Source organism: Haplochromis burtoni, unplaced genomic scaffold, assembly GCF_018398535.1.
Source record: "Haplochromis burtoni strain Fernald_Lab_line unplaced genomic scaffold, NCSU_Asbu1 Contig_689, whole genome shotgun sequence".
Lineage (NCBI taxonomy): Eukaryota > Metazoa > Chordata > Actinopteri > Cichliformes > Cichlidae > Haplochromis > Haplochromis burtoni.
Window position 1 is genome coordinate 117,338 of NW_024583050.1, and position 14,852 is coordinate 132,189.

The window sequence follows — 14,852 nt, forward strand, 5'->3', positions numbered from 1 at the left end:
CTCCGGTGTTCTGGAGATCTCTGGGATGAGTCAGAGATTGGCGATAAAACTGTTGGAGTTATGAGTCCAGATGTCCAGAAGCTCTTGTCTGCTGTAGGTCAGCAATTCTGGATGAATAATCTGATGAAAAGTAGATAAAAAACCGCTAAATAGCAGATTCTGGAGAGACACTGAGCCTCACGTTGTTCACGCGCCACCATCTTGGTCACCAGTAGTTAGTGAGCACTTAAAAGCATAGAAGGAAGTGCTTGTGTGAATGGGTTTTCATGGGTGAATGTGGTGAATTGCGCTTCGAGTGCTCCAGGAAAGTAGAAAAGCACTATACAAAAATCAGTCCAGTTGCCATTTAGTCCAGTATGTGGTTTAGCATTGTCCTGCTCTAATATGTCTTGATGAAAGCATATGGTGTTCTAAAATTTATATATACCTTTAAATAATATAATAATATATATAATATAATAATTTTATATATACCTTTGAGCATCGATGGTGCCTTTCCAAACAAACTGGTAATTGCATATACACTAATGCAACCCCTTACCACCATGGAGGCAGACTTTGAACTGATTGCTGATGGACCTTCTCTTCTTTAGTCCAGAGGATCTTTTCCATAAAATAATTACAATTTTTGATTCGTCTGACCATAGAAAAGTTTTTGAAGAGCAAGGAGGTCCTGCGTTAAACTTTTTTTTAAAATCCTGTAAATGCGATAAGTTGATTGATACCACAGGCACGTCTGCTAGAAGGGTAAGGGGTAACACAGGCAGTTGCCAGTATTTTCCAGCCTTCTGTTGTGCCTGTGCCAACTTCTTTGAGATGTGTTCTTGTCACCAAGTTCAAAATGAGCTCATGTTTTTCCTGAAATAAAATGTTGTAGCTTGAGCATTTGATTTGCTTTTTTAAATTCTTCTACTGATGGCATATGGGTTTATGAGATTTGCAGTTTACACACACTGTACCATAACTCTTGTTGCCATCTCCCTCCAACAGATTTAGAAGCTCAGTACTCTCTTACCCGGGCTCAGCGGGTCAGGGCTGCCATGTTTCCAGAGACTCTGGTAGAAGGGGAGGCAGCCATGCCTGTCCAGTCAGATCCCTCACAGCAGAGCAATGTGCAACGACTGGCTGAACCTTCTCAGCTGCTAAAGACAGCTCTCGTCCACCTGATAAACTACCAAGATGATGCTGAACTGGCCACCAGGGCAGTGCCAGAACTCACCAAGTTGTTGGGAGACGAGGATCCGGTACAGAGTTCACACAATCAATTACTAAGGATTAGCTTGTTGAACACCAAGGAAACAGTGTTTTTTTAGATGGCTAGCTTCTTTATTTTCTAGGTTGTCGTGAACAAGGCGGCCATGATTGTCAACCAGCTAACCCGTAAGGAGGCCAGTCTCCGCGTGCTGGTGCAGTCTCCAGCTATGGTGGCATCCGTGGTGTGTGCCATGACGACAACAACTGACACGGAGACGGCACGTTGCACAGCCAGTGTGCTTCACAGCCTATCGCACCAGAGGGAGGGACTGCTGGCCATATTCAAGGCTGGAGGGATACCAGCACTGGTCCGAATGCTAAGGTACAAATACTTAGATTGTTGTTATTAGAATTATGTTCAATGATTTTGCCTTGTCAGCACTTAGGCTAAAACATTATGCCAAACTGCCTTCTATACACCAGAGGCTTTGCTATACTTGGTAGCAGAATCTGGCAAATTGTGTCCTGTTATCTGGACGTAGTGATTGTGCTCATTGTCAACGTGGTTTGGCAACGTTACCTTGAATCTAAACCTTGTACATCTGTTGCAAGCAGGACTTTAAAGTATTGAACATTTCAGTGCTTGAAATATGTTTTAAGGGCTTTGCAGAAAAACTGGTTGGGAATGACGTTCATGAAATGAAGTACATAAAGATGAAATAATAATGAACATTTCTAGTACTATAATTGATACAAATAAAAAATAACAATTTGTACAATTATAAATAAGGCAAGCATATGGCAACTTAAAATACTTACATACTGAAAAGCAAAACACAGAGGAAGGCCATTACAAATGCTCTAAATATGAATCTTTGACTTATTAATGTCCAGTCCAAGATGTAAAACAAACAAACAAACTGCTGGTCATTTTGAATACAACACTTATTAAGAATGCAACCACCAACTTTCTTTTACACTTTTCACTGATTGTCTATTTGTCTCTAAACAGAAAATAGTTAAGAAAAAGGCAACATCAATGCTAAACCCCAACACCGTACAAAATATGGGACAGCCAGGAGCAAGGAAAGAAAAAACTAAGGAAAAACAAAGGTCAGACACACACATGCATGAGGAATGGGGGAGGCCAGAGCAAAGAACTCAGACAAACTGGGGGAATAAATAAACAAACTGATGAGGGCAACAGGAGATACCTGGGAGGACATTTGTACCTAACTGGGATGTAAAATTAAATAAAAAGCACAAGAGACAAAGGTCTAACAAAATAAAACAGGAAGTAAGTGAACTTGGAACAGTAATGTGGACTTGAGAACAAAGGTAGAGCAGACATGCACACGTTCGGACAACAATGTTAATTGTACTAGACCGTCCTGTCTGTAGAAATACAAGTAAAGTTTTCTGGCAGAAATCAGACGTCTAGATGTTTGAAAGGCTGACAAAGTCCACACACAGCCAGGTCCTGTACTGTACTGTCATTTGAAAGACTGAGGTTTGTGTCTTATATGAAACTATTGAAATATAATTGCTAGATTCATTTGAGTGGTTTTCATTTAATTACATTTAGCTAGACAGCAGAAATATCTGCTCAAGTTAAATATCCAGTTTAACATTATCCACCTTAACGTGGCTATGGTTATGGGAAGATCAGTCACTGTGCAACCGCAGTGAGAGCTTGGTCCCCATTTAGGCAATACGTTGGACCCATTCCACCCATTCACAACAACAGCCACCTCTAGCTGAACCAGGTTTAGGGAGGGGCAGCCATCTGCTGCTACCGGTTCAGGGTAATTGGAAGAAGGCAGATTAAAGCTCTGACTGTTGAGGAGAGTCAGAGATTAATTATAATTAAGTATTAAGCATTAAATACAGAGTGGTGTATAAATGCAAAGTGAAAAACAACACTCTGTGCATCATGGAAAGCTCACAGCAGCTTTATTGCACCAAAATTAACGGTGATTCACGGTCCACTGATCTGCTCCTAAACTATATGCTTTATCAAAAATGATCGTTTTAAGCCTAATCGTAAAAGAAGAAAGGGTCCCTGTCTTCCAAATCCAAACTGGAAGCTGGTTCGGCAGAAGAGGGACTCTGAAGCTGAAGGCTCTGCCTCCCATTCGATATTTAAATATGCTAGGAACCACAAGTAAACAGCAGTCTGAGAGCAAAGTGCTCTATTGGAGTGTTATGACACTATGAGGTCTTTAAAATAAGCATGGGAGGAACAGGGGAAGAACACATGCTGCTAGTGATTTCGCTATGAGCTAAGTTTTTGTAGCAAATCCCTAAAGACAAAGTTAGTATTATGATTCAGCAGGGTGCAGAAGATTATTCCATGAAATGAGTTATTATAAAAGAAAAAAAATAGATAAGCTACACAAAAAAACTTTTGGCCAATGGAACAGGAACAGGAAATAATACCACACCACAGAGAGAGCCAACACCAAGTAGGGGCGGAACCACCAAATCCTGTGGTTTGGCATCATCAGTTGGAGACCTCCAGCTTGCAATGGGGCATTTTGCTGCTGAATGTAATACAGCGGGAATGAGAAACAACTGTTCCAAGTCTGATGCCAAGATTCTCAGGCGAAAAAGGGTAGAGTGCCAACGTCAAGGCAGAAATGAGTTGCTGCCCCAAACGAAGGAATTCAAGTATCTCGGGTTCTTGTTTACGTGCAAGGTGCAAGTGAAGCGGGAGACCGACAAATGAGTTGTTGTGGCATCAGCAGTGATGGACCTCTGTATCGCTCTGTTTAAATGAAGAGAGAGCTGATTGTGGAAGTGCCCTGTTTTACTTATGGTCACAAGCCCTGGGTAGTAAGAATAAGATTGCAGATGCAAACGGCAGAAGTAAGTATATATACACTTTAATGAAGTGCATTCATGAATAATATAAAGTTTACGAAAAATTGTTTCCAGGGGTTAAAGGGATAGTACTTATTTAAAAGTCCTTAGAGTACTTATGTGCTTAAGATTTTCTCCACCTTCTTTACATTTTTATATGTGAGTGTTTACTGCATGTTGCCTCCTTGATATAGATACCCTGTAGCCCATATCCTCTTTACCAACATACCCAGTGGAACAAGGAGCTTAACAAAGTTTATCAACAGACAATTGTAGCAGATATGGCTAACAAGCTAGCAGTACTGATTACGGGAACTATTCCAACCTTCAGGAAGGGCTGCTAAATAATTCCATACACTCAGGCTTAACAGAAGAGGATATTGCACACTCATAATTGATGTGGGAGCTTAATTTGTACAGAAAATGAAAGAAAATTGAATTTAAAGAAGAGAAAATGAAAAAGAGCTTGACAGAGAGAGCCCTGCTTGGTGCATCAATGCTATCAACATGCAGATTTCCTTTCTATGTCCTCTTTACTTCTGCCTTTTAATACAAGCTCAACCAACATTACCCTCGCTCCATTCTTTCCCATGCAAATCTGACCTATTCATATGTATTATATAAGTTTTTCAAAAACTATTTTAGATATTTTGGACAGTATTGTGATCCACGATAAAATAGCATGCATTATTTTCAAGCTAACTTTTGATTCATGTTTTACACATGTTTATTAAATTTTTAGCATTAACAACATATTTTTTTAGGTGTTTTGCACGAGTGTTTCCAGGTCATCATCACATTTCTTGAACCTTTCTTTGATCAATGATTGTCCATCCATCCATCCATCCATCCATCCATCCATCCATCTTCATCCGCTTTGTCCGGGGCCGGGTCGCGGGGGCAGCAGCCTAAGCAAAGAGGCCCAGACCTCCCTCTCCCCAGCCACCTCCTCCAGCTTATCCGGGGGAATACCAAGGCGTTCCCAGGCCAGCCGAGAGATATAATCTCTCCAGCGTGTCCTGGGTCTGCCCCGGGGCCTCCTCCCGGTGGGACATGCCTGGAACACCTCACCCAGGAGGCGCCCAGGGGGCATCCTTGTCAGATGCCCGAACCACCTCAGCTGGCTCCTTTCGATGTGGAGCAGCAGCTGCTCTACTCTGAGCCCCTCCCGGATGGCCGAACTTCTCACCCTATCTCTAAGGGAGAGGCCAGCCACCCTTCGGAGGAAGCTCATTTCTGCCGCTTGTATCCGCGATCTCGTTCTTTCGGTCACTACCCACAGCTCGTGGCCATAGGTGAGGGTAGGGACGTAGATCGACCGGTAAATTGAGAGCTTCGCTTTTACACTCAGCTCCCTCTTCACCACGACGGACCGGTGCAGCGTCCGCATTACTGCAGCTGCAGCCCCAATCCATCTGTCGATCTCCGGCTCCCTTCTCCCATCACTCGCGAACAAGACCCCGAGATACTTGAACTCCTCCACTTGGGGCAGGAACTCATCCCCGACCCGGAGTGGGCACTCCACCCTTTTCCGGCTGAGAACCATGGCCTCAGATTTGGAGGTGCTGATCCTCATTCCCGCTGCTTCACACTCGGCTGCGAACCGTTCCAGTGCGAGCTGGAGGCCCTCACCCGATGAAGCCAACAGAACCACATCATCTGCAAAAATCAGAGATGAGATTCTGAGGCCACCAAAGCGAAAGCCCTCCGCCACTTGGCTGCGCCTAGAAATCCTGTCCATAAAAATTATGAACAGAACCGGAGACAAAGGGCAGCCCTGGCGGAGCCCATCACCCACCGGGAACGAGTCCGACTTATTGCCGGCAATGCGAACCAAGCTCTTGCAACGGTTGTATAGGGATCGAATGGCCCGTAGCAATGGGCCAGACACCCCATACTCCCGCAACACCTCCCACAGGACACCCCGAGGGACACGGTCGAATGCCTTCTCCAAGTCCACAAAACACATGTAGACTGGTTGGGCAAACTCCCATGCACCCTCAAGTATCCTGGAGAGGATAAAGAGCTGGTCCAGTGTTCCGCGACCAGGACGAAAACCGCATTGTTCCTCCTGTATCCGAGGTTCGACTAACGGACGAACTCTCCTTTCCATCAGTGATTGTATTAAATAGAAATAATAATAATATTAAAGTAATAATTACACACTTTTAAAGTTTGCTTTAATATGTTATTAATGTGTTATTGAATAGAAGCAGGCAGTTTTGCATTTTGCAGCGCTGACTCCTGCTTATTACCCAGAAACTGCCAAACATACCTAATTGCATTTAACAAGCCTGAACAATAAACACAATATTTACATCATTGATTTTAAGCAAAGCAGAATGCTGGAAACCTAAGTTAGGATTAATTTAATCACTTTGTTATTATGCTAAAACATCAGCAAATGTAACCTCATTATTATGAGGCTATTACCATTTAAAGCCTTCTTACAAAAAAACAAAGAAAAGAAAAGTCTAATGCACAGATATTACCTTTTTATTGCTAGCAGGTTATCATATTGTTACCAATGTATTCTGCAACTATTATTAACTGGTTTTGCCTCATTGCCGAAGCTTTTTTCCCCGCATTATTAACCCCGTGTTGTTGGACCCTTTTTGTCCAATTAAATTAATTTCAGACTAGCAACTGCAAAAACGTCTGCTTGAGCAAAGCGGCCATACTTTGTGCTGCTGATGGTTCTGAAGTCTTGGTGGATTTAGATATTTACATTCAACAGTATAAAAACAGATATCAAAGTAGCCATCAGGGCTGTTTTTATATGCATGTACTATAAAGTTAGAACACACAAGTGTGGCACCTAAAGAACATCATCAGTTAATTTCTAGAAGCTTCTAGAAACAAGGCCTGATACTCAGCAGCCATATTAACACATCTGAGCACCTTTATGCACAGTGTTTTTCGGGGCACTACCTTATTTTGCATTTTCATCCAAAAAGTGGTATTCTACCATCGTTTTTGCTGTTGCAGAATTCACCAATAGCAGATGCTTCATGAAGGGAGTGGTGCTGCTATCAAGTCATGGACACTGGAAAAAAAGTCTTGAACTCAAGTCTCAGGGATTTCTTTCGAATGAGTTATCTGTGTCTGATAGAAGTCAGTTAAGGTCATAAACTGTCTAATGTGCCTTGAAATCTATTAATTTTATGGGATCTCTATCCTTTTCCATTTTTCATTGTGCAGTTCACCAGTAGAATCAGTCCTATTTTACGGAATTACCACTCTTCACAACCTGCTGCTGCATCAAGAGGGAGCAAAGATGGCTGTGCGTCTTGCTGATGGCCTGCAGAGAATAGTTCCCTTATTGAAAAAGAGCAACCCAAAGTTTTTAGCCATTACTACAGATTGTCTGCAACTCCTGTCCTACGGAAACCAGGAAAGCAAGGTGAGAAGAGGACCCTGGAGCTGGAAAGGAGACTATTGGTCTACTTATTTTCTTTAATACCTAATCAACACTTCCTACTTCCTGTTTCTTGTCAGCTGATTATTCTAGCCAATGGGGGTCCAGAGTGTTTGGTTTTCATCATGAGAAACTACAACTATGAGAAGCTGCTTTGGACGACAAGCCGTGTCCTTAAAGTGCTGTCTGTCTGCCCCAGCAACAAACCAGCTATAGTAGAAGCTGGTATGTAACTACTGCTGAATATACTGTGGGCTTAGCGCAACATGCTACATGTTCTGTAACCATATGTTCACATGTGTGCTCAGGAGGCATGCAGGCTTTGGGGCAGCATCTTACAGGGTCTAGCCAGCGTCTGATCCAGAACTGTCTGTGGACACTCCGTAATCTGTCAGACGCAGCAACCAAACAGGTACAGTGATGACATGAAGTCACTCGTGTGTATGTAAAGATAAAGAAGCCAAAACAAATGATCTCTGGTCATTAGTTATACTGATGACTTTATATAAGCTGGTTCATGCAATATCAAGCTCCTAGACAAAATATCCCATTAACACATCCCCTTAAAACCCAGAACCCTAAATGGTGCAATCTTGGCCTTGTGGATGATTTTCATTTTTTACAAAATCCTAACGGTAACTTCTAGATATGCAACACTTTGAGTGCTCAGAATAGAAAAGGTATGTAAGTATCATTTCATTTGCAAGTCACTTCAGTTAGTGCAGTTCAACAGTTGCTCTTAACTTGCTAGCTATGACATTAACACGACTGACACACAATCCTCAAGCACCATGTAATAAATTTCCATCGAAATATCAGTTAGCAAACTAGCTCATTCAGTGGATTGGAACAGGAAAAGTACTTTGATGTTCCACAGTTGCCTTCACAACTGCTTCATGGAGCAATAATCATGATGATCAACAATTAGGAGAAAAATAATCCATTTGGATTTTCAGAATATACTAAAAATGACATGAGAAGGAGGAGAAGATTACTATATTTATATAAGTTTTAATAACATCACGACTGTCAACTGATGCCTAGAAAAAAACCTAGTGATACTTGTTTGGTTAGACATCCTGCTCCATAAAATGTATAGAAATGTATTTATCCCAGGACATATATACTTTAACTTTGTTCCAAAACATCTCTGCTGTGATTGATCCTTTCTTTATCTCTATTGGTTCTGCTCTGTAGGAGGGATTAGATGGTCTGCTGCAGATACTGGTCACTCAGCTGGGCTCAGATGATGTGAACATGTTAACCTGTGCCACCGGCATTCTGTCCAACCTGACATGCAATAACTCACGCAACAAGGTAATCATGATGAGATGGCAGACACACAACTTTCAAGACTACATGGAACTAACATGTAAACAAGTACAATTTTAATGTCTTAAGGTACACAAACACTCACATACACATCCAGTATGTTTGCCTGTACAGATTGTAAGCTGGACAGGCTCTAGCCCTAACGCAACGCTGAACTGGAGTAAAAGAAAAATCTATGATGTCACCATTTCTGTCAGGAATACTTTCTACCACTTACAAGTGTTGTAACAGTAAAGGATTTCTAGAACGCTGCAAGTTCCAACAAAAAGGTGCTATGCTGTGTAAAATGTAAATAAAAACAGAATGCATGAACTCATATTTTTTATTATAACCACAACACAGAAAACATATCAAATGTTTAAACTGGGACATTTCACTATTTCTTAAAAAATATTAGCCAATTTTGAATTTGATGGCAACAACATCTCTCAAAAGTTGGGACAGGGCAACAAAAGACTGGGGTGGTAAGAAACAGCAAGAAAAAGGTTTTGAAAATAATTATGTTATTTGAGAAGAGGTTAGTAACACAAGTGTAAACCAATAAATAAAAATGTGCAGAAGTGCAGAGTTTTCCCTTCCCACTGTTGCCAAAGCGCTAGCTCATAGGCAGAGATGGGAAGTAGCAAAGTACAAATTACTTTGTTTAACAGTAGCATCCCCAGGCTTCTACCTTTCTACCTATAAAACCCGGAGAGCAGCCAAATGGCTGGTGTTAGCTAAGCTTTAGCTTCAGCCAAGTGGAAGCTAAATTGGCTAGTCATTCATATGTAAATTAGGTTGTTACCTGGGAATTCTGGAGGGAGGGGAGTGGGGGTGTGTGATTGAGGGGGTGGGGGAGCTGCTAAAAGCTGTGAACTTCCTTTTGTGTTTCATCTTGATGCATTCTCAATCATCCAGGGAAATAAATCTCCAAAAGTCACCAACTTGGAGTGTTTCAGTTTGCCATCTTAGGGAGAAATCAACACACATGGGTGTAGGTCCTTTGTTGCTGAGATTTATTGATAAAAACAGTACAAAAAACCAACCATTTGTACACATATTTACAAATAATAATAAAAAGTGAGTGAGTACATTTCAACATTTTCAGCAATCACTCACAATCCTGGCACTGCCATGGTATCTGTAGTCTGCATTTACCACATGTGTATCTGTAGCAGTGAACACATCGCACAGTGGCATGATTGTTCTTGCATTTGTGTTTGACCTGACACATGGCTCTTTTTCCAGGGCTAGGTGTGGAGGGTTGTGTCCGAAGCAACTGTTCTTTTCTTGCCTTCTTCCAGCTACATGAGAGCTGAGCCAACTCTGTTGCAAGCCCACCAGGAAGTCCACCCGTCTTTCCTTCGTCCCGGTGCATGCTTGATACAGCACATGTGCATTCAGTGCTGCCATGTCAATCATGTTATAAAACACGGCGACTGGCCAGCGCCGTGTTCCTTTGCGGACAGTGTACTCCCGAACCATCTGGTCCATCACATCCACGCCACACTTTGTTTTGTTGTAAAGGGTGACAGTGTTTGGCTTCCTTTTGGTGGTGTTATCAGTCTGAACCACGCTGTGCATGCTGCTAAGAATATAGACTGTCTTCTTCCGTTTGGCCGCATACGCTTTGATGACAAGTCCACCCGCAGTGATCGAGCAAAGACTGATAAGTTCCTGCAATTTCCAGTGTGTGGGGATCATTTGTCACCAACTGCATCACGTGCTACAACCCTGGTCTACATATCACCGTTGATGAACAGCTTTTCCATCAAAGACTCGGTGCTGTTTCCTGCAGTATATTGCAAGTAAACCTGACAAGTTTGGGATCAATTTTGGGTGGCTTGCGACCTAAAATCCAAGTACATTTGCAGGATGGTGGTTTTCCGTCTAAGAAGTTTTTGCGCAAGTGAAAGCGATGTGAAAAAATTGTCCGTGGTAACATTTCTGCCCTTGTCTAGGAATGGTTCCATCAGCCTCATTACTACATTTTCAGAAAGTCTCTCCCCAGTGGGACGATTGGGGTCCTTGCCAAGATATGGGAAGACATTGCAAATGTACTTGGATTTTAGGTCGCAAGCCACCCAAAACTTGATCCCAAACTTGTCAGGTTTACTTGCAATATACTGCAGGAAACAGCACCGAGTCTTTGATGGGAAAAGCTGTTCATCAACGGTGATATGTAGACCAGGGTTGTAGCACGTGATGCAGTTGGTGACAAATGATCCCCACACACTGGAAATTGCAGCGAACTTATCAGTCTTTGCTCGATCACAGCGGGTGGACTTGTCATCAAAGCGTAGGTGTTGCATGATGTCTTGGAAGCGGTTTCGTGCCATAGTTCCAATGATCTGTGGGTTTCCCAGGTTTGCTGACCAGCAGTCATTTAGAGATGGAACCCTGTTAACCCCCCGCAAGATGACAATTGCAATAAATGCCATTAGTTCAGGGAGGTCCATGAACCAATGAACATGCTCCGTGCACCACTCAGCAGGCCATTTGTAAATATGTGTACAAATGGTTGGTTTTTTGTACTGTTTTTATCAATAAATCTCAGCAACAAAGGACATACACCCATGTGTGTTGATTTCTCCCTAAGATGGCAAACTGAAACACTCCAAGTTGGTGACTTTTGGAGATTTATTTCCCTGGATGATTGAGAATGCATCAAGAGAACACAAAAGGAAGTGCACAGCTTTTAGCAGCTCCCCCACCCCCTCATTCACACACCCCCACTCCCCTCCCTCCAGAATTCCCAGGTAACAACCTAATATACATATGAATGACTAGCCAATTTAGCTTCCACTTGGCTGAAGCTAAAGCTTAGCTAAAAGCCATTTGGCTGCTCTCCGGGTTTTAAAGGTGATTTAGATAGTGCAGATACCTAAAAACTGTATCTGTAATTTACTTGAGTAGTTTTTTCCTGACTACTTTTTACTTTTACTTCCTATATTTTTAAACAAATATCTGCACTTTCTACTTCTTACATTTTCAAAACAGCGACTCTTTTGTTTTAGCACATTTGGGGAAAGTTATTATTTTGTTACTGTGAGCCTCCAAACATCAACACGATTAAGACTAAACAGATGAAGAGCAATTCAGTTTGTTTATTAATCACCAGAGGATGTCGCACAAAAAGAGATGGTGTGTGCTAAAGTCATGGGTTAAAAGTGGTGTTTTTTTGCTTTGTTTTCTTTTGGGGGTTTTTGTTTTGTTTTTGCCACAACACCAGAATGTGGTACTTCGGCATCTAGCAAGTCCAACTAAAGAGGAGCGATCATAAAGGGAGTGACTTTTTTGCAATGTTTCTATCAGCTCAACAGACATCAGCAAACACACAAACTGTCTTTAAGTAAATAAAAGTACGTGTGACTGGTGCACAGTGGCTGTGGTTTCATGAGTCAGAGTGAGGTTACATCAAATATAGGAGAGATTCATATGAATTTGATGATCCTTAGATCCACTGACTAATTCCACCTTCATACCAACTTTATACCATCTGGGAAAAAGACATCATAAACAGTGTAGTGTCAGTATAGAGGATGGAAATCACCCAGGAGAACTCATGAAACATCTGCTGACATCTTGTTGAATTCAGTTCCCATCTAATATTATTTAATTTTATTTAATTTTATGTTAATATAGCACAAGGTTCAGTTAGCTTTGCACAAAAATGTCTCCAAATGTTTTTGAGTACATTTCAGAGCCTCTACTTTGTAACTTTTACTTGAGTATTCTTACTTCAGTACAGAATATCTGTACCTTTTCCAACTCTGCTAATAGTGGCTTATATGATTGTTAGAGTTTTCTCTATTTTCTTTGTGTTGTTGTATCGTACAATATGAAGCACCTTGAGGCAACTGTTGTGATTTGGTGCTGTATAAATGAGTGAATTGAATTGGATAGGCTGTCCACACTAGTGTAGTCTTGTTACCAACTGGCTCTCTAGGAATGATCTTGTTGTAAACACCAACAACATTGAGACCATGGTTGTAGCTCCTCCTGAAATATATCTTAGAAACATTCAGGCTCTTGCTTTTGTTTGTTCAACTAAGTTCAGCATTCGAAGTCTTGGTGTAATACGACTCACATCTTTCAGTTAGGAACATTCCTAAGTTGTGACATATGGTCTCATCAGCCGACCTGGAAAAAATTATCCATGCATTTATGTCATTGCATTTAAATAATGGTAATGCCCGGCTTGGACTAATCATTTCTTTCACGCCTTCAAGCTATAGAAAGTGCTGCAGCCAGACTATTAACACGTTGTAGCAAGCTCACATTACTTCTTTTTTATATTCTTTACACTGGCTCCAAATAGTTTTTAGGATTTGTTTTAAAATTCAGTATACAGAACAAGCTCCAGATTTTATCACTTCTTAAAAAAGCTGTCTTTGTTCACAGGCTCAGAGTTTATTAGTTGTTCTCCGTATTGTGGGGCGGCGCAATGATTGGTGATTAGCACTGTTACCTCACAGTAGGAAGGTTCTGAGTTCCAACATTAGACCAGGGTGTTTCTGTGTGGAGTTTGCATGTTCTCCCTGTGTTTGCGTGGGTTGATCTCTCCGGATACTCCGGCTTCCTCCCACAGTCCACAGACATGCAGTCAAGTTTTAAAATACACAAAACACACTGCTGGCAAATATCATTTTCTAAATGAGCAGAAGCTTCTGCATATTGTACAATATGCAGAAGCTTAGGTGCGATGTTCTGGGCTTTTATAAATCCATTTTTACGCATGCTGGCGTAGTATGAAGACATACTACTATGAATATTTCCTGAAATTCTTAAGTTCTTATTGCCAACCAAAGTCATTAAAAATATCAGATTAAATAAATGGCCAACAGATTTTATTTGTTCATGTGTGATTGTGTCACACTGGTCATGAACACCTCAGCTGTGTACACATTTCAATTCTAAAGAACGTCAGTTTAACAAAGTGATGTAACTTAATGTTTACTTGTCTTTGTTTTGATGTGTGGATTCACATTTGTATTTCATGGTGAAAAACCCCAGACTTCTGTTCCCCATGTGTTCCTACAGACGCTGGTGACTCAGTATGGTGGAGTGGAGGCATTGATCCATGCTGTGCTTCGTGCTGGGGAGAAGGAGGATGTTGCTGAACCTGCGGTCTGCGCCCTGCGGCATCTCACCTCCCGCCACCAAGATGCCGAGCTAGCCCAGAATGCCGTGCGTCTGCACTATGGTATCCCAGCTATTGTTAAACTACTGGGCCAGCCCCACTACTGGCCTGTAGTAAAGGTAAGGACAGACAGTGATGTATACTATTAGAGATAACATGCATTGGAGCTGGTAACTAAATTAGCCTCTGTGGGTCAAAAGAATTGGAAGAAAGGAAAGAAAAGGACAGGAACAGAAAGGAAAAGAGAAAAGCACCTTTGATACTTAACCAACCCTTCATTGGTCCAGCTTTCCATTCATAAAACTTCATGTTACTGCATATCGTTAGCTTCATAGCATAAGTGCCTAAGTCATTTTTTTGTGTTTTGTGTTTCAGACGGACAGGATGATGCAGCAGTGGTAGGGGAGTAAAGTTAGGCAAAAATCTCAATTTGACCAAAAAATGACTTAGGCACTTATGCTATGAAGCTAACGATATGTTGAACACATTCATGATGTTCAACATATTAAAACGGAAGCCAGCCTGAGACAGGTAAGCCAAGGGTATTGCAGTGTCTCCTCAGCATAGCAGAAAATGCAACAGCTTCCTTTCTTTTTGGATTTATATGTGCCGTGTCTTTTTGTATCAACAGTCCCTTGCACCATTGTCCTCTGGAGAGCTGCACTACATATCTTTATGAGAGGTTTACACAGGGTCCTTCTCCACCCCTAGTAATGACCTTTATCCCAACACAAAAAACTACCTTTACTCCTGGATATGGGCCAAACATGCTTTGGCCCATGCTGGCTTGCTTGTGGTTTCCTCTGGTATAAAGAAGTAGAATGGCAAGCACAGCTTTTAGCTTTCAACATAGTCTTTTACAGAACATATTCCCAGTTTGTATTCAGGAGTCACCCCCTCTACTTTTAAGATTAGGCTTAAAAC

General features: G+C 41.6%; 1 protein-coding gene across 1 annotated transcript in view; it reads left to right on the forward strand.

Annotated features, from left to right (window-relative positions):
* The window catches only part of jupb (junction plakoglobin b), a gene marked incomplete in the record, with an annotated part of 74,860 nt that overhangs the window by 34,967 nt on the left and 25,041 nt on the right, over positions 1 to 14,852 (forward strand). Inside the window, 7 exon segments of the mRNA XM_014330099.2 lie at positions 984 to 1,244; positions 1,338 to 1,576; positions 7,258 to 7,459; positions 7,555 to 7,699; positions 7,783 to 7,886; positions 8,672 to 8,791; positions 13,829 to 14,047. Of these exon segments, the coding sequence (XP_014185585.1) occupies positions 984 to 1,244; positions 1,338 to 1,576; positions 7,258 to 7,459; positions 7,555 to 7,699; positions 7,783 to 7,886; positions 8,672 to 8,791; positions 13,829 to 14,047 (1,290 nt within the window).